Genomic DNA, 18,357 nt, shown 5'->3' with positions numbered 1-18,357 from the left:
TTTGACAAAGAACATTCCTACATTCTAAAATGGAGAGAGTGACACATCCTTCACATCTGAGAACCTATGGCATAGGAGAGACAGATGGAAACAAGATGACTTGAGTGTTCACTAGATTAGTGATGAAGAAGTAATGGATGTTATTCTCACTGATGGGAGCAAGTTGAAGGCCATTGACAGGAGTGGAGAGAATGATTTTTTTTGGAGGACGAGAGATCTGTATGAGAGGAGAACTGGCGGCTCGAGCCTGACATAGGTTCATTAGGGCTGAAGAGGCAGCCAAGTACTACCGCCAGAGGTCCTGCAACTGATCCCAAAACATTAATTGTTTGTAGTAGAACAGGTATGAGGATGGGTTTGAAAGTACCTATAATCTCATGTTTCACACAGAAGCTCAGTATGTTATGGACCTTACTAGTATAGAGGAAGCAACTAAAGGACAGACATACATTCAAAATCACATAGCTAGAAAGTCACACATGGCTTCTGACTCCATATACAGTTATTTTTTTCCTACTCCACCAAAGCAATTCCCCACCATCTGCCACAAAAAACTAAGTACACCACAATCACCCCAAGCCTCCGAGAAAGGTTAAATTATGTTTACTGTTTTCTATTTCAAAAAGCAGAGAAGCATTTAATTCAACACATTTCCCAACCTCCAGAGTTAAATTGTCAGAAATCAGGAAAGTTCAGCCACTTAAGATGACTCATTTCCTGAGTGCATCAGAGAACAGGATTCTACTCTAAATTATCTTGGAAAATCAATTGGGTGGAGTCCTTCTGGATCACTGTGAGAAGTCATCTATTGTGAGAGGTCAGATAATTTAGTTGGCCCTCGTTAGAGAGTGTGTCACATTTCCCTAAATTGCATGTGAGGTTTTTTTCCAAAGCTATCTGAAATAGTGCAAAAAGAAAGTGGTAAGACTTGTTTGCGGGGTGTTAATGGCAATTTCAAATAAGTAAAAAAGCAGACCAATAAATAATCAGTGTTACCCAGTACATTTTACTGACATGATAGTTCAAATCTTGTAACAAGAAAGCACTTAAAAAATGCCAGAGACTAATCTGGTTGAAAATATGCTGCTGACTCCTGAAATAAAGTTTACTTTGGGCATTTTTTTAGTCCAGTAAATTCAGGTTTTATGATTGAATTTTTCCGCAGCCATGTTTTTCTTTTGGATTCTTTTTTTTTTTTTTTTTTCTCAGCAGGAAATAGAAAATAAACATCTGACCTTAGCATAGTTAACCTCAAATAAATTAATGTGTGGAATGAAAATCAGACAAATAAATCAGGGTGTGTATATTCGGAAAGGAAATTGCAGACTGGAGCACATGATACAATATTGCGTGCACAGTGAAATGCCATATAAGGTAATCAAATGATGAAAAATTAAGAGCATCCTTAACTTTTGAGCACATTGTACAAAATTCAAAGTAAATGACTGAAAGAAAATATAAAACCAAACTTTAGTCACATACATCTTATGTCTCTGGATCTTCAAGTGATCTTGAGGTTAAATCTTAAGAACAGTAGATGAGAGAGTGTATATATATCATGTGACTCACTGAATAGCTTTTTCTAATACTGTGCTTTTCCAAGGTACCAGGATTATTTTGTGCAGCAGGTAACAAATTTTTCCAGTGCATAAGAATCTCAGTAGCCAAGTGTCCTGAATATTGAGTTTATTCTACTTCTGTCATTGAGAACTAGTTCCTATAAGATCATAGTTGAATGGATTGCCCCCCCCCCAAAAAGAGGAGAATTTATTCTAAATGGAAGCTCTAGTTTGTAGCAGTTTATTTATATGCTGAAGATCAAATGACTCATAATGTTTTGGGACATTAAATTGATTTACAGGAACAGAACACATGCTTCTGAGATTTTTTTTTTAAATAATCTATTATCTACGCAGTTTCTTTCTTCAACTGTAAAATAGTACAGTAATTCTACTTAAAGAATTAGGAGTCTTAAAGGAAGTAATGGAAGAAAAAGTACTCTAAAATGTGAGGTGCCATTAATACATCCCAGGTCCCTTTGGACCCATTTTCTTTTGTTTCTGCTCCTCCCCCCCCCCCCCCCGCTCCAGTGATGTCAGTGTTGCTTCTCAGAGCTAAGGTGATTGGGAGTGGAGGGGAGTAATATATCCTCAACTACCTACTCTATTAATCCTGCTTAAGGAAACACTACTAGATAAAAATTAAGAACCCCTTAAATGCTCAAGTGGATGTGTGCTTATCAAGAATATAAATTATCCAGGGGCGCCTGGATGGCTTAATCAGTTGAATGTCTGACTCTTAGTTTTGGCTCAGCTCATGATCTCACAGTTCTTGGGATCGAGCCCCCCATCAGGCTGTGCACTCACAGCACAGAACCTGCTTCAGATTCTCTCTCTCCCTCTCTCTCTCTCTGTCACTGCCCTGCTCATACTCTCTCTCTCTCAAAATAAACAAGTAAACATTAATAAAAAAAATACAAATTATCTAATACTTGAGAAAAATTCTCTTCAGTTCATAATTCTATCTCTATGTTTACATTTCATTTTTAAAGAGAAAAAATAAGCTTCCTTATACCCTAGAACTGCTTGACAATATAACATATGTTTTCTATCATAAATTTTTAAGAATTTATCACTGATATAAATGATAAGAATTAGGAAATAGCAAGAGAGCCCCCATAAACAACACAAATGTTAAATAAGACTATGAGAAAGAAAATCCAGGAGCTATTCACACTGGTCTTAAAAAAATAGGTTTGAGCCCAAATGTCCACTGACTGATGAATGGGTAAAGAAGATGTGGTATGTATATACAATGGACTATTACTCGACAACCAAAAAGAATGAAATCTAGCTATTTGCAATAATGTGGATGGAACTAGAGTTTATCATGCTAAGCGAAATAAATCAGTCAGTTAAAGATAAATATCATCTGATTTCACTCATGTGAAGTTTAAGATACAAAAGAGATAAACATAGGGGAAGGGACAAAAAGATAACAACAGAGAGGGAGACAAATCATAAGAGACTCTTAAATATGGAGAACAGCAGTCCCTATCAAAATAACACCAGCATTCTTCACAGAGCTAGAACAAACAATCCTAAAATTTGTATTAAACCAGAAAAGACCCCAAATAGCCAAAGCAATCCTGAGAATGAAAACCAAAGCTGGAAGCATCACAATTCCAGACTTCAAGCTATGATCATCAAGACAGTATGGTACTGGCACAAAAATAGACACAGACCAATGGAACAGAATAGAGAACCCAGAAATGGACCCACAAATGTATGGCCAACTCGTCTTTGACAAAGCAGAAAGAATATCCAAGGAAAAAAGACAGTCTCTTCAGCAAAGGGTGTTGGGAAAACAGGACAGCAACATGCAGAAGAATGAACCTGGACCATTTTCTTACACCATACACAAAAATAAACTCCAAATGTTTGAAAGACCTAAATGTACACAGAAAACCATCAAAATCCTAGATGAGAAAACAGGCAAAACCTCTTAGACCTCGACCACAGCAACTTCTTACTTGACATGTCTCTGGAGGCAAGGGAAACAAAAGCAAAAATGAACTTTTGGGACCTCATCAAGATAAAACAAAACAAAAACTTCTACACAGTGAAGGAAACAATCAGCAAAACTAAAAGGCAACTAACAGAAGAAGAGTAGATATTTGCAAATCACATATCAGATAAAGGGTTAGTATCCAAAATCTATGAAGAACTTATCAGAATCAACATCCAAAGAACAAATAATCCAGTGAAGAAATGGGCAAAAGGCATTAATAGACACTTTTCCAAAGAAGATACACAGATGGCTAACAGACACATGAAAGAACGTTCAATATTACTCATCATCAGCAAAATACAAATCAAAACCACAACGAGATATCACCTCACACCTGTCAGAATGGCTAAGATTAACAACTCAGGCAACAACAGATGTTGGCAAGGATGAAGAGAAAGAGGAACCCTTTTGCCCTCCTGGTGGGAATGCAAACTGTTGCAGCCACTCTGGAAAACAGTATGGAAGTTCCTCAAAAATTAAAAATAGAACTACCCTATGACCCAGCAATTGCACTACTAGGTATTTTTACCCAAATGATATAAAAATGCTGTGTCAAAGGGACACGTGCACCTCAATGTTTATAGCAGCATTCAACAGTAGTCAATATGGAAAGAGCCCAAATGTCCTTCAACGGATGGATAGATAAGGAAGATGTGGCATATATATTCAATGGAATATTACTCGGCTATCAAGAAGACTAAAATCTTGCCATTTGCAACAACATGGGATGGAACTAGAGTGTATTCTGCTAAGTGAAATAAGTCAGAGAAAGACAAATACCATATGATTTCACTCATGTAGAGATACCAAACAGATGAACATAGGGGGAAGGGAAGCAAAAATAATATAAAAACAGAGAGGCAGACAAACCGTAAGAGACTCTTAAATATGGAGAACAAACTGAAGGTTGCTGGAGGGGTGTTGGGTGGGGGGAAGTGCTAAAGGGTTGAAGGGCATTAAGGAGGGCACTTGTTGAGATGAGCACTGGGTGTTATATGTAAGTGATGAATCACTAAATTCTATTCCTGAAAGAAGAAAAAAGAACAAACTGAGGATTGCTAGAGGGGTGTTGGGTGGGGGATTGGCTAAATGGGTGATGGGCATTAAGAAGAGCACTTGTTGGGATGAGCACTGAGTGTCATATATAAGTGATGAATCACTGAATTCTAGTTCTGAAACCATTATTACACTGTACATTAACTAACTTGGATTTAAATAAATTTTTTGTTTTTTACAAATAGTTTATTGTCAAATTAGTTTCCACATAACACCCAGTGCTCATCCCCACGAGTGCCCTCCTCCATGCCCATCCCCCCTCCCCCCCACATCCATCAGTCCTCAGTTTTTGTCAGCATTCAAGAGTCTCTCATGGTTTGCCTCTCTCCCTTTCCCCCACCATTTCCCCCTTCTTCTCCCCCGTTGTCCTCCGTTAAGTTCCCCCTAATCCTCCTATATGTGCAAACATATGATATTTGTCCTTCTCTGCCTGACTTATTTCGCTCAGCATAACACCCTCAAGGTCCATCCATGTTGCTACACATGGCCAGATTTCATTGTTTCTCATTGCCATGTAGTATTCCATGGTATAGATAAACCACATCTTCTTGATCCATTCTTCTGTTGATGGACACTTAGGCTCTTTCCATGTTTTTGCTATTGTTGAGAGTGCTGCTATGAACATTGGGGTACATGTGCTCCTATGCATCAGCATTTCTGTATCCCTTGGGTAAATTCCTAGCAGTCCTATTGCTGGGTCATAGGGGAGTTCTATTGTTAGTTTCCTTAGGAACCTCCACAGTTTTCCAGAGGGGCTGTACCAGTTTACATTCCCACCAACAGTGTAGGAGGGTGCCCGTTTCTCCACATCCTCGCCAGCATCTAGAGTCCTCTGATTAGCTCATTTTAGCCACTCTGGAGTGACGTGGTATCTCAGTGTGGTTTTGATTTGTATTTCCCTGATGAGGAGGGATGCTGAGCATCGTTTCATGTGTCTGTTGGCCATCTGGATGTCCTCTTTAGAGAAGTGTCTGTTCATATCTTCTGCCCAGGATTTAAATAAATTTTTAAAAAAATAAATAAAGGTACCAAAGTGTGAAAAAAATAGGTCTGAAAATCACCACTCCACTCTAGTTCAGTGAAGCTTTTGCTGAGTTTTTTTAGGTGGGGAAGGGAATAATCCATCACTAACAGAACTTTTGTAAAACATACCTGTAGAAGTCAAAGTCAAGATAGGCTGAATTTATTCTGACAATTGATGTAGCAACATAAACACCTCTTAAATTGTTCATTTTTCCAGCAGAAAATTCCCCTCCTGGGGCCCTCAGCATTGAATTAGACCCAAGATAATTCAAACACAAGTTTATTTAGAAAGTAAAAGCACAAAATAACTCTTGCCCTTCTATAGGTCTTCAGTAAGTAAGAAAAGAGTATGTGTTTGAGGAAACTATCTATGTCTGCCTAAGACTCAAAATAAGGAGTGGTATTTTTTTCCTGACCTGGTTATTGAAGAAACCTTTTAATGAAATTCAGCTTTATTTTATAAATAATGCAATGCTTGCTTGTGATTAGGTGAACCTAATTGGATACCCACTAAGAGAGGATATTGCCTGCAGACCCTTACTATTAGGAATAAACAATATTGCACATTTTTTCAAGAGGAGGGCAATGAATGGTACTAGATTAAGTAAACCAGTGTAGATGTCAGAAATCCTCTTCCTCGATGGACTGGGACTCTTGTTAACAGAGAGCCTCTCCTTGGCTGTGGTTGGCCACAAATACCTGTCCTAAGCTTCATGGTTCTGCAGTTGCAAACAGGTTCTTGGAGCACAGGGCATACTAAAGGCCTTTTCCCTCATAGTGCTTATTTTGCCTTCCTTCCACTGATTATTTTTGTTTTTGAGAGTTTGATGTGGACTTTAGTTCAGTGTCTGATTTGAAAAAAAAAAAGACAGAAACATTTTTGTACTCAATGAAATTGAAAGTCATGACTGTTTATTTAAGTGACAGTGGATCATGAGGGAACATAAAGTTTGAGAAGGTGGGCTGAGAGCCCATGCTGGGGGCAATTGCTTGACAGTGCAGATGGGTGCTGCAAGAGTTGGGTCGGCCCACAGTGGGGACATCTTATTGAACTTAGATGGTCCTTTCCCATAGGTAGTGGTTTCACCTCACATATTTATTTCAAGGGCTCCCAACTAAAGAATCAAAGAAAAAATCAAGTTTTAAGAAGATAGATGTCCCCGGGAAGCTTTCTATTACAGCTGGTTTGCAAGGAAATGAGAACTCTCACTGTGTTCATTGGACATCCCTTAAATCTTTGGAAGTCAGAGAGCTTTACTCAACATCTTCACCTGCGCCAAAAAAAAAGGGAAAAATTTTTCTTTAGAAGAATTTGAGTCCTGGCAGCAATATCTTCTCCATAACCACTTCCAAAATCATTTAGCCATAAGCTTCTCAGGAGACTTTTGTGGGCATGAAGTGAATGAACAGGTACAAGAGCATTTTGTCTCTCATCATATATCTGATGTCACATAGTAGTATCTCAGAGAGAGAGAACCAATGACTTGCCATCCCTCATGACTGTGATGCTCGGCATTGTGGGGCTATCACACCTTTTGCCTGAGCAAAGGTGACCAGAGAGAAACAAACGATAGTGCCATGTGCTGGCCCAGTATGTTTTCTTTTCCCCAACTTCCTCTCATAATATCTCTCTCCCCAGCAGCCTCTGCAGCCACTGAGAGTAATTAGGGCTTTCAAGCTTTAGGAGGACATAACATGTCTCTGAGGAGAGTCCTTGTCAGTCATGAGGAGGATTACTCATAATGTCTTCCTCAAAATACTAGTTCTGAAGGATGTTCATTGTGTTCATCGTGGCTCTAGAAGGAAGTAGAGAAGGATTACATGGTCAAATAAACCTAGGAAATTTGAGGTTAAGCCAAGATTTAGAAAGACAAACCATGAGACTTGTCTTGTTGACCTTTTAAATAGGACCCCCCTTCTGCTCCCAAATATAATTGATCTTAGAAGGTGTGGGACAGAGTGGGAGGGGGCAAGCATGTCATTTGATTGTTAAGAGACTTGAAAAGTACACATCCTATTTTTATTTCTTGGGCATTATCTTAGCTTTTCTCCATTGAGAGGCAGCTTCACGGGCATATTCTGAGTACTCCAGGTAACAGAGACAGAGTGAACCTCTTAGTTTGCTAAACATTCTGCTCTAAATATAGCTCTAAATATAGCAGAAACAACTAAAGTATGTAGCTGTGCAGATTTGCCTTCTTTATGGTTTTGAGTTAAGGAAGTAAATTAATTCCCTTCCTTCCTTAATCAGCATAAATTTGGCTTACTGATGTATCCCCAGTCCTCCTTTACATTTGTTTTGAATACTGGGAATGGTTTTTTCACTTCATTGTGCATTACTTATTATTTTTTTAAATGTTTGTCAGGATTTTCATTCTGAGAACTCTATCAGACCAGTTGGCACCAAATTATAATACAAGGAGAGAAAGGAGATAAAATGGAAAAAGAGAGCCAAGATGGAAAGCCATTTTGGGGGTAAAGCTCATTTTTATGGGAAGACAGTGTGCATTATCCTTTCCCAATAATGGCAGTCTTCCCATCCAAATATGTTCGTGAAGACGCCCTCATCCAAAGAACTGCCAGCATCTTGTGCACACAGTGGGCACTGTACGGCCAGCTGGTCAAGCAGTCCTCCTGGCCCAGAAACTCAGACGCACGGAGGCAATGAGGACTTTCCATCAAAGCAAATTGAAAGTAATTGTAGTATCCAAAGGACTAAAATTTGGTTAACCCTGATAGATTTGCATACTGTTTATTTTTGCACCATTTGAGAGTTCTTTACTTGTTACCCACAACTGTCAAATATGTGCTTCTCAGCCACATTTATATGCCTGCAGCTGCATACATAGTTAGCCATTAAGATTTCACATGGACAACCCATTAAAATAAAGGACGAATTCAGTGTTTTGCTTCGGTTGTGTCATTCCTAGAGTGGAGGAGAGAGGGAAGGAAGCAAATTGTGCCCACCTTAAGACTTTCTGAACAACCATGGCTTAATATTTCTAATTTTTTCAGGTTGTATCCTCGCCACGCCAGTGCCCTGAACAACCTTGGAACTCTGACAAGAGACACAGCAGAGGCAAAGATATACTATCAGAGGGCTCTCCAGCTAAATCCGCAGCACAACCGCGCTCTTTTCAATCTCGGGAATCTCCTCAAGTAAGTACAAGGTGGATCTTCGACCAGGCGCTCTTGTCATTTTTGGAACCCCTTTAATTCTTGACACTCATTTGGTCGTCCTTCAGTCACCTCTTCCCAGAGTAGGATAATAAGGGTTTTCAAGCTTTGAGAGGAAGTCATATTCATCTGAATTAATTCTATCCCTTATTAGTTCAAAAGGAGTATTTCCCACAGCGTCTCTCTGAGCATGTTAGGGTTTTTTTGTTTTGTTTTGTTTTGTTTTTTTGTTTTTTGGGGTTTTTTTTTTTTTTTTAGTTTATTTCTGAGAGAGAGAGAGAGAAAGCATGAGCAGGGGAGGGTCAGAGAGAGAGGGAGACACAGAATCCAAAGCAGGCTCCAGGCTCTGAGCTAGCTGTCAGCACAGAGCCTGACAGGGGGCTCAAACCCACGAACTGTGAGATTATGACCTGAGCCAAAGTGGGATACTTAACAAACTGAGCCACCCAGGCACCCCTGTTCATGTTAGTTCTGAGAGAGATTCACAGATGGTCTGTGAAGGGGTGGGAATAGGGAAGGGTTACTTGGTCAGATAAACTTAGGAAACACCAAGATGGACCAGGATAACTCTCCTCTTGAAAGAACCATTAATATCCTAAATGCCCCGCAAGTCTTCAAAAAGGCAATATGGAGTATAACACTTCCCAATTTTTTCTTTTCTTTTCTTTTCTTTTTTTGATAAGGCATTTCGCAGGTATTCCACACATATACTTTGTCAAAGTACTCATCCCTGAAGAGCAGCATGCTCTAAAGCTGTAGCCAGGTGACAGACCACAGCTCGTATTCAGTGCGTAGTAGCAGTAAGAAAGTGAGGCCTGCCTGGACTTAGTGATGGTAACTCTTGCTGTTAGGAAGACCTACCTGATACAGTCACTAGTCACCGGGTATAGTCACTGCCCTGTAAAAGGTTGATAGTGGATTACTGTCATCAAAGACTAAAGCACACAGGGGTACTTTTGCATCTTGTATTTTTATTAATACAAAGTCTTGGTATGATGGTATATCAGAAGCAGAAATAGGGTGAACATGTTTGGAATGAGATTGTAGTGATGCTCATTAGGATGCTGACCATCTACACACTTACTGAATTGGTTTCCACATCTCTAAACTTCTAGAGCACTTATTTGGTACCTTTAAAGCTAATGATTTGCTTTGTTCTTTTAGCCTCTCCCTAAAAGGCTTGTCTCTCTTTTTTTTTTTAATATGTATTTACTTATTTTTGAGAGAGAGAGATGGAGAGGGTGAGAGAAAATTCCAAACGGGCTCCACACTGTCAGCTCAGAGCCAGACGTGGGGCTTGAACTTATGAACTGTGAGATCCTGACCTGAGCTGAAACCAAGGTGCCAGCCAGGTGCCCCAACAGGATTGTCTTTATTATCTCAGTAACTCAGTATAATGCAGTTTCTTCACCTTCTTATTTACTCCTTTAATTTACATATACAGATTTATATATAGCTTTACATATACTTTCTCCTAATGTGTGTATTGATGTGTGTTTTTATCTAATCTTGTTTGGACAGAAGCATTGGATGGATTAATCACAGAACAGTCTAATATAGTATGAAGTGATAGGTGCCATCCTGAATCTGAAGGTGTTTTTTTTTTTAAGTTTATTTATTTATTTTGAGAGACAGAGAGAGGCTGAGAGGAGAAAGAGAATCCCAAGTAGGCTTTGTCTTGTCAGCACAGAGCCCAATGCAGGGCTCGAAATTACAAACCAGGAGATCAGGACCTGAGCTGGAATCAAGAGTCAGACACTTAACTGACTGAGCCACCCAGGCACCCCCTTAGTCTGAAATTTTGTTTCAAAATGGCTTTATCCAGGGGCACCTGGGTGGCTCAGTCGGTTGAGCATCCAACTTTGGCTCAGGTCATGATCACACAGTTTGTGGGTTCGAGACCCACGTCAGGGTCTGTGCTGACGGCTCAGAGCCTGGAGCCTGCTTCCAATTCTGTGTGTCCCTCTCTCTCTGCCCCTCCCCTGCTCATGATCTGTCTCTCTCTGTCTCTCAAAAATAAATAAATGTTAAAAAAAATTTTTTTAAACAAAACAAGAAAACAAAATGGCTTTATCCATGTACAGGAGTACAAAATCAAGGAATACTGTACAAAAATAAGTAAATGTGAGGCAAGTACACTTAAAATGAAAGAAATAAAACTATAAATCAGTAAAAACCAAATAAACTTAATTTTTCAAATTAGGTAATTTATTGTTACAATTTGATACAAATTGAGAATGTTGAAAAACAACTAAGAATGAAGTAATACACACTGTGACAGAAAAACCATTTTATCACCAGTTCGCTCTCATTAAAAATAATAACCAATCAAGAGATGTGGGGAAATTGAGTTCTCTGTTATTGCAGATAACTAATTGCAGGTCAACAGAGTGCCTTTATTTTACTCTGCTATTTTTATGAGCCCTTATTTCTTTATACGAAGCTCTAAGGACTCATTTTTAAAAGTCATTGTTGGGTCTTTTTATGTCCTAACTTCGAGCCCGAGTAACTGGATAAAGTCCTGTCAGTGTCTTTTGGGGTAACTGGATTACATGGTACTGATTTTGTTTTTAATTTTTTTTACAGTTTTATTTATTTTTGAGACAGGACACGAGTTGGGGGGGGGCGGGGAGGAGAGAGAGACACAGAATCTGAAACAGGCTCTAGGCTCTGAGCTAGCTGTCAGCACAGAGCCCGACGGGGGGCTCAAACCCACGAACCGTGAGGTCACTACCTGAGCCAAAGTCAGACACTTTACCGACTGAGCCACCCAGGCATCCCAACATGGTACTGATTTTAAAGACCACGTATGAGTATTTGTTCCCCCAAAGAGCCAGCTTTAATTACAGTTCCTGTTAGGAATGATGTCCTGCAGTTATGGTTACAATATTGTGCTGAATGGACCTCTACTTGAAAATGATGGCAGACAGTTCATGAATTTCATCCTGCCAAGACCTGAACAAGAGATGCGCACTCTAACCTTCCTTTTCAGTTCATATATTATTGCCACTATTATCTTGAATGAGTATCTGTGAGTTAAAAGGATAAGGAATTGTTTTTTGGAGCATGGCAATGGCTACTTTTCACAGTAGGAGGGATTTCTGGATACTGAGCATAGGATTTTTTCTTTGTGAGAGATTTTGTCAAAATCAACTTTTGATGGTTATCCAAACAAAAGACAATGCTTTACATTTGTGTAAGACTGTAGTTTTCTGAGTGCATTATATTTTAATGAAGCCCTCCTAGTGACTCCTTAAAGTAGACAGAGAAGCAGAGGAAACCAAGGTTCTGAGAAGTTGAGTACCTTGTGCAAAGTCACCGTTGTTTGCCTTTTGTTTTTTTTATTTATACCAGAGAGCAGAGTGGCTGTATCTATGTAGATTATCCTTACAATCCAGTAGAATAAAATCATAATAATAGCTAACATTTATATAATACTATCCAGTTTATAGATAATTGCTTTTGTATTCATTATTTATCTTTATTGTGAGAGGTATTATCATCTGCATCCCCATTTTACAGATGGAGAAACCAAGAGCCTAGGCATTGTCAGAGCTAGGACTGAATCCCTGCCCTTGGATTCCTATTCTGTTCACTTCCCTTTCCCTATACTGTCCAAATACCCCTCCAATCCAAGAATTACTTAATATTCAGCTATTTAATGGAATGTGATTGCCCTCTGTGAGAAAGGCCTATCATGAGTTTTTTTTTTTTTTGGGGGGGGGGTGGATAGTGATATTTCTTTATATTATATCCCTTAGTAGCAGAGAGAGGTGACCCAGAAAATAGAGCTAATCCACATTTAGTTAACTTTGAGTTTCATTTCCACTTACCTTAATATATGTCAGCTACTCGCAGTGGGTCAAAAAAAAAAAAAAAGATAAGAATATTTTAAATTTTGTTTGATTTGATCTATTTTGCTGTTTACTTAAGATTTTCACCCTGTCTGTTTCTTATCAGGCAGATAATTTTTTGAATTGTGCCTTTTTTTTTTTTTAAATCTAGAACTTACTGCTCATTCTGGATCCCAGGCATCTATTTGGCCACAAGTGTTAGATTTGCTCATCCCTGAAAACAAGGCACTGTCATCATTCCTGTTTTATAAATAAAGAAACTAAGGCTTGGAGAAGTCATGTGCCAAGGTCCCTTATTGAAGAAATAGAAGGCCTGGGAATTGAAGCTAGATCTGTCTGCCCACACTCAACTGCCTCCTTGTGGCTCACCTCAAAACTGGGATACAACCTAGAGCCACATTGCCCAGTGGAAATGCAATGAGAGCCAGAATCTGTAACTTAAAATTTTCAAGTAGTCATATTTCAGAACATAAAAAAGGTGGAATTAATTATAATAATGTATTCTATTTAACCCCAGTATATCCAAAATAGTATCATTCTAGCATGTAATTAGTATTAAAAATTAATTTTAAAACTGAACATGTAAAAATATTACTGAGCTAGTGTGTATCTTTTTTATAGTTAATCTTTGAAACCGAGTGTATGTCTCATACTTTCAGTCTAGCAGACTAGTCATATTTCAGGTGTTTAGTAACCACATGTGGTTAGTGGCTGGTGTATTGCACAGCACAGACCTTTATTAATGACTTTGACTCTGAGAGAAATTAAGTCTTTGTCCATGCCCAGAAGCTCTAAATAAAATGTGATTCCGTCAGACCATCCCAGAAATCTTATGGCACCGAGGACAAATGTCATTTGAATTCTTGGAATTATATGACATACAGCTTTAGACCTGTTCATAGCAATAGATTTCAATGAGTGCTATTCAAATTTATTTGGCCTCTTTCATGACCATTTCATTGGACTTCGAAGCTAATCTATTATGATTCTGTGCAGCATATTCACAGTGTGACAGATTGATAAGGAACAGCTACCCATGCCAGCATTCTTAATTTATATTAATTTTTGTTGGCTTTTTTTGAAACCTAAAATGTAAAAGGAAATAGGCAAGATTAGCATAAACTTTTCATGGATGAAAAGAGCAGAAGTCCCTGATGACTCAAGAGAATATAATCGAATATTTAAATTCAGGGCATAGGAAAATATTTTTTGACTACTTGGGGAAAATAGCTGCTAGTGTTTGTTACTGAAACAGAATATGAAAGGACCCTCTTAAAGAATTATATACCATACCTCCCTCATTGCCAAAACTACCTTCCATTCATGTGAGAGGTATGGGTGTTATGTGAGTATTATAAAAAATACTATGATCAAAATTTAGAAGAAAGTAAAATGGAAAATCCAATAATTGAACTATATAAAAGCCTAATTTGGAAAAAAAAATGAATCTAATTTTCTTTAGCCCTTTAGAAAATTAAAGTCTGAAGAGTAAAAGGACATGGAAAGAAGGGTGACCATTATCTTTGAATAAATTTAAATGTTTGAGATAAATTTCTTTATAGCTTTGATACTAGCCACGCCACCTTTTATTTTATGAAAAGGAACTGATACATTCAAGATGGTAGTTCTCTTCTCTCCTTTTCAACGGAAGCCTCGGAGAACTCAAAATGCCAACCCACTGGATAAAGAAAAGCTTTTGGAGTCCTTTCCACGACATTAGGATGTCAACTTTGAGTGGACAAGTTCTGTACCCTTCACTTGGAGTGAGATCTCACCCCTTGCCCCCACCACTATGGTGACCTGTTGGTATTCAGGGTTACTTCCAACCTTATTTATGTGCAGTCTCAATCCCAGTACAGCCCCTCCCCAACTTAATCAGTCACCCAGTCCCTCTGCCAGCTTCACCCCTGGACCCCCCGGCTCTGCTCTACCTCACCACTCACCAACATGGCCATGCCATGGGCTTTTTACACAGACCTTTTTATTCTCTGTCACCGGAATTCTCATGTTCCTCTTTGACCTTAACTTCTTACTTCTGCCCCCACTTCCCTTTCACCCTCTGCCATTCCTACTGACCCTTTGATGGGGTTGTGATTATGACCTGCCACCTTCGAGCTCTTCTCTGTGTTCAGTTGTCTTTTTTAAGACTTAGTATTGTCATGCCTTCCATGACCAGTGTTACTCTGTTATTCCCCTTACTCCCTCTTTCCAACCACCCTGCTTTTCTCTATTATTACAATCTCTGATATTTATTTATTTATTTATTTATTTATTTTTAATTTTACTAATGTTTATCTATTTTTGAGAGAGAGAGAGAGAGAACAAGTGGGAGAGGGGCAGAGAGAGGAAGACACCGAATCAGAAGCAGGCTCCAGGCTCTAAGCTGTCAGCACAGAGCCCAACTGAGAGCTCGAACTTGTGAACCGTGAGATCATGACCTGAACTGAAGTCAGACATTTAACTGACTGATCCACCTAGGAGCCCCTGTTCTCTCTGATTTTTATATTCATAATTTATAATCCCATCTCTAATTTATCAATTTCACTCATGCATGTGATATCAAGATAGACTATTCCACATCTTGACTGTCATTTACTTGCCAGACCAGGCCCCAACTCAATTTTCCCCATTGCCTGCATTTTGCTTTCCTTAGACCAGTATTTCTCAACTCCTTTTCATTATTACCCTCACCCTAGGAGCCTTTTAAAGCATTTTTTCTTAGTGATTAAGAAAAAATCTCTGATAAAAATCCATCTAAATACTCAAGAATAAGACTTGTTAGGTAGGGTTGAGCTTTGGGAGACCACAAACCATTGACCTATCTAATTTTATTTCTTATATGTAATCTAATATTATTTTCACTGCACTACTTCCAATCCAAGAAGCAATTTTCACCTGTCAGGAAATTATGCTCTAGACCATCATGTAATCTGTCAAGCGTTAGGGATGAAAAACAAATCTGAGTTGACTTAGGACCCTAACAAAACTCTGAAGAGAGCATTGTGAAACCAAACAGGGTCAGAAGTTAAGGCTGCTAGAGATTCATCTCTTATGATCTTATAATATCTCCCAATTTTTATTTTCTTTCCCTAATACACACATCCTTCTTCCCCTCCTCAGTAATCATAAACATACCCAGAAAATAACAACAGCCCTTACTTTTACTAAGAACATTCAAGTCATTCATGGTTAATTTTTTCAGCTTCCCTCCTTACCTCAAAATTCCCTGCATGTTCACAGTCTCCCTCTTCTGTTGCTCTTCCATGGAAGGAAACATTGTTCACCATTGCCTACATCATGTAAGCCAGTGCTTACATCGTGTTTATGTGCTATTTGCATTTTTTTTAGGTTGAGTCATAATTACCATAGAAAAAATTCTGTGTTTTGACAATTCTATATACTCTTATAATTACTTCCAAGATAACAGAACATTCCCATCACGCCGTAAAGACCCCTCATGCCTCTATCCAGTAATTTCTCCCCACTCAAGGCGGTCATTCTGATTCTTTACACCATAAATTAGTTTAGCCTGTTTTAGAGCTTCAGTGAAAAGTAATCATTCATATGTACTTTTTGGCATCTGGGTATTTTTACTCAGCATAGTGTTTTGAGTCTTATTCATGTGGTTCTATGTTACATTTCTTTTTATTGCTGAGTAGTATTTCATCGTGTAAATATACTATAATTTTGTTTATCCATTTTCTTGTGAGTGAATACTTGATATGTTTGCAGGTTTGAGTGATTATGAATATTCATATTATGACTATTCAGGCCCCAGTCTTGTACGTTCATTTTTCACAGGTAAATGTCTAGGAGTAGAATTGTGGGTAAATGTATCTTTAATGTTTTAAGAAACTGCCAAACTGTTCTTCAGAGTAATTGTACCACTTGTACTCCTATCAACAATGGTAAGAGATCCAGGAGCTTCATACCCTAACAGTTGGTATTGTCAATCTTTTTTATTTTAGCCCTGAGTAGGCATTAGTGTAAAATCCACATGTGTTCTTGATTATATTTCTTTCCCCTTACCCTACCCATTATTGGGGGCTGTCTCTTAGGTCTTCGGATTTTTCCCATTCCACAAATGTCTGTATCCCCCCCCCAGGTTCCCCTAGAGAATCGTTCTCAGTTCAGCCATTCTCTCAAGCTGTTCTCCTTTCTCCTTCTGAAATTTTTCTGGTCCAGTTGGCAAGAATGGTTAGCATTTGCTGCTTATTCTTCCTCCTCACCTGTTCATTCAGCTCTCATTTCCCTGATGTCTCTGAAGTGAAGAATATGACACTGTTGGCCTCCTCCTGTTTTGAAGCTCTTTATTTCATTGCATGTATCATAATACATAGTTTTTTCCTTCTATTTCTAACATCTGTTCTTCTCCCACCTTCCCTATAAATTGAGGGGCACGTGAGAGGTTCACTGATTGCCCATTACATACACACAGAGTCCAAATGCCTTAACATTTGGGACTTTCCATAAATGCTGCAACTTCCCTCCATCTTTCCTATCCCTCTTCCAAGCCGTGTGAACCACGCTGCACAGCCGCATTGGCCACTTGTCAACAAATGTGAAATACAAGCCTGCAAACTTCATTTGAGGCAATATCACATAGGTTTTAACGTGAAAATCCTTCTAGTGTATCCAAAATATGGTTTCATTTGCATTTTTATCTTCCATTCAGTGTTTGCACAAAACTAGATTATCTGGGAAATAATGAGAATGATTACCTATTTCCTCCAGATTTGAAAGTTATTTGTGTATAAACAGATTGCTAATTGTTAAAATATTTTTGTAAGTATCTCTCCCCTACCAAAGCTCTATTCATTCATGCTGGGATTGCTAAATGAATTGAGCATGAGTGAGTTGTTTTAAACCTATAGTGTGGTTTCCAAAAAAGGGTCCATTTCCTCAATCCTTTCTTTGCTCTAATGGCTGCAGTAAACACTGGTGAGTCCAGAAGACGGTCTGTTCAGGATGCACCGTGAGGGAGCGCAAGCTTCCCCTGGTTACGTTTACATTCTCTTGAAAGAATTGGAATGTTTTTTCTCTTCCTGCATAAATATTTATGACAGAGGATAACTAAATATGCCAGACTGTTTTGTCAAGTACTAGAGCATCTAGTGGTCTTCCCTGTCCTGAAAATTATCCCCTCACCTTTAAGCTTCACAAACTTTCCCTGCCTCCATTGGCAGTCTTGTCTCCTTAAGATTGTGGTGCTGTCTCAGAGCAACTCTTCACTGGAGATGTAGCTTAAAGAAGGTACAGGTCAATTATAAGAATAAAGGAAATGAACGAGAAAGTGATGAATCACTACGCTGTACACCTGAAGCCAATATAACACTGTATGTTAACTAACTGGAATTAAAATAAAATCTCAGGGGCTCCTGGGTGGCTCAGTCGGTTAAACATCTGACTTTGGCTCAGGTCATGATCTCACAGCTCATGAGTTCAAGCCCTGCATCAGGCTCTGTGCTGACAGCTCTGAGCGTGGAGCCTGCTTCGGCTTCTATGTCTCCCTCCTTCTCTGCCCTTCTCCCACTTGCACTCTGTCTCTCTCTTTCTCTTTCCAAAAATGAATAAACATTTTTTAAAAATTAAAAAAAAAAAACTTTCAGTAAGAAGGAAATGAGGGTAACTGTTGGAAATTTCTTCTCGCATACATTGTCTTACCTTAGGAGACCAA

The 18,357-nt window shown here is 38.7% G+C and overlaps 1 protein-coding gene across 2 annotated transcripts in view; it reads left to right on the top strand.

The window, feature by feature from the left end:
* Positions 1 to 18,357, top strand: part of TMTC1 (transmembrane O-mannosyltransferase targeting cadherins 1) — a 272,886-nt gene that overhangs the window by 212,273 nt on the left and 42,256 nt on the right. For both annotated transcript variants that reach the window (XM_039255271.1, XM_039255272.1), the window contains exon 12: positions 8,665 to 8,808. In XM_039255271.1, the coding sequence (XP_039111202.1) occupies positions 8,665 to 8,808 (144 nt within the window). The remainder of the gene's footprint in view (positions 1 to 8,664; positions 8,809 to 18,357) is intronic.

This window comes from Hyaena hyaena, unplaced genomic scaffold (assembly GCF_003009895.1).
Source record: "Hyaena hyaena isolate Hyena2069 unplaced genomic scaffold, ASM300989v1 scaffold_520, whole genome shotgun sequence".
In the NCBI taxonomy this organism is placed as follows: domain Eukaryota; kingdom Metazoa; phylum Chordata; class Mammalia; order Carnivora; family Hyaenidae; genus Hyaena; species Hyaena hyaena.
The sequence above is the reverse complement of the archived record's forward strand: the minus strand, read 5'-3'. Positions and strand labels throughout refer to the sequence as shown.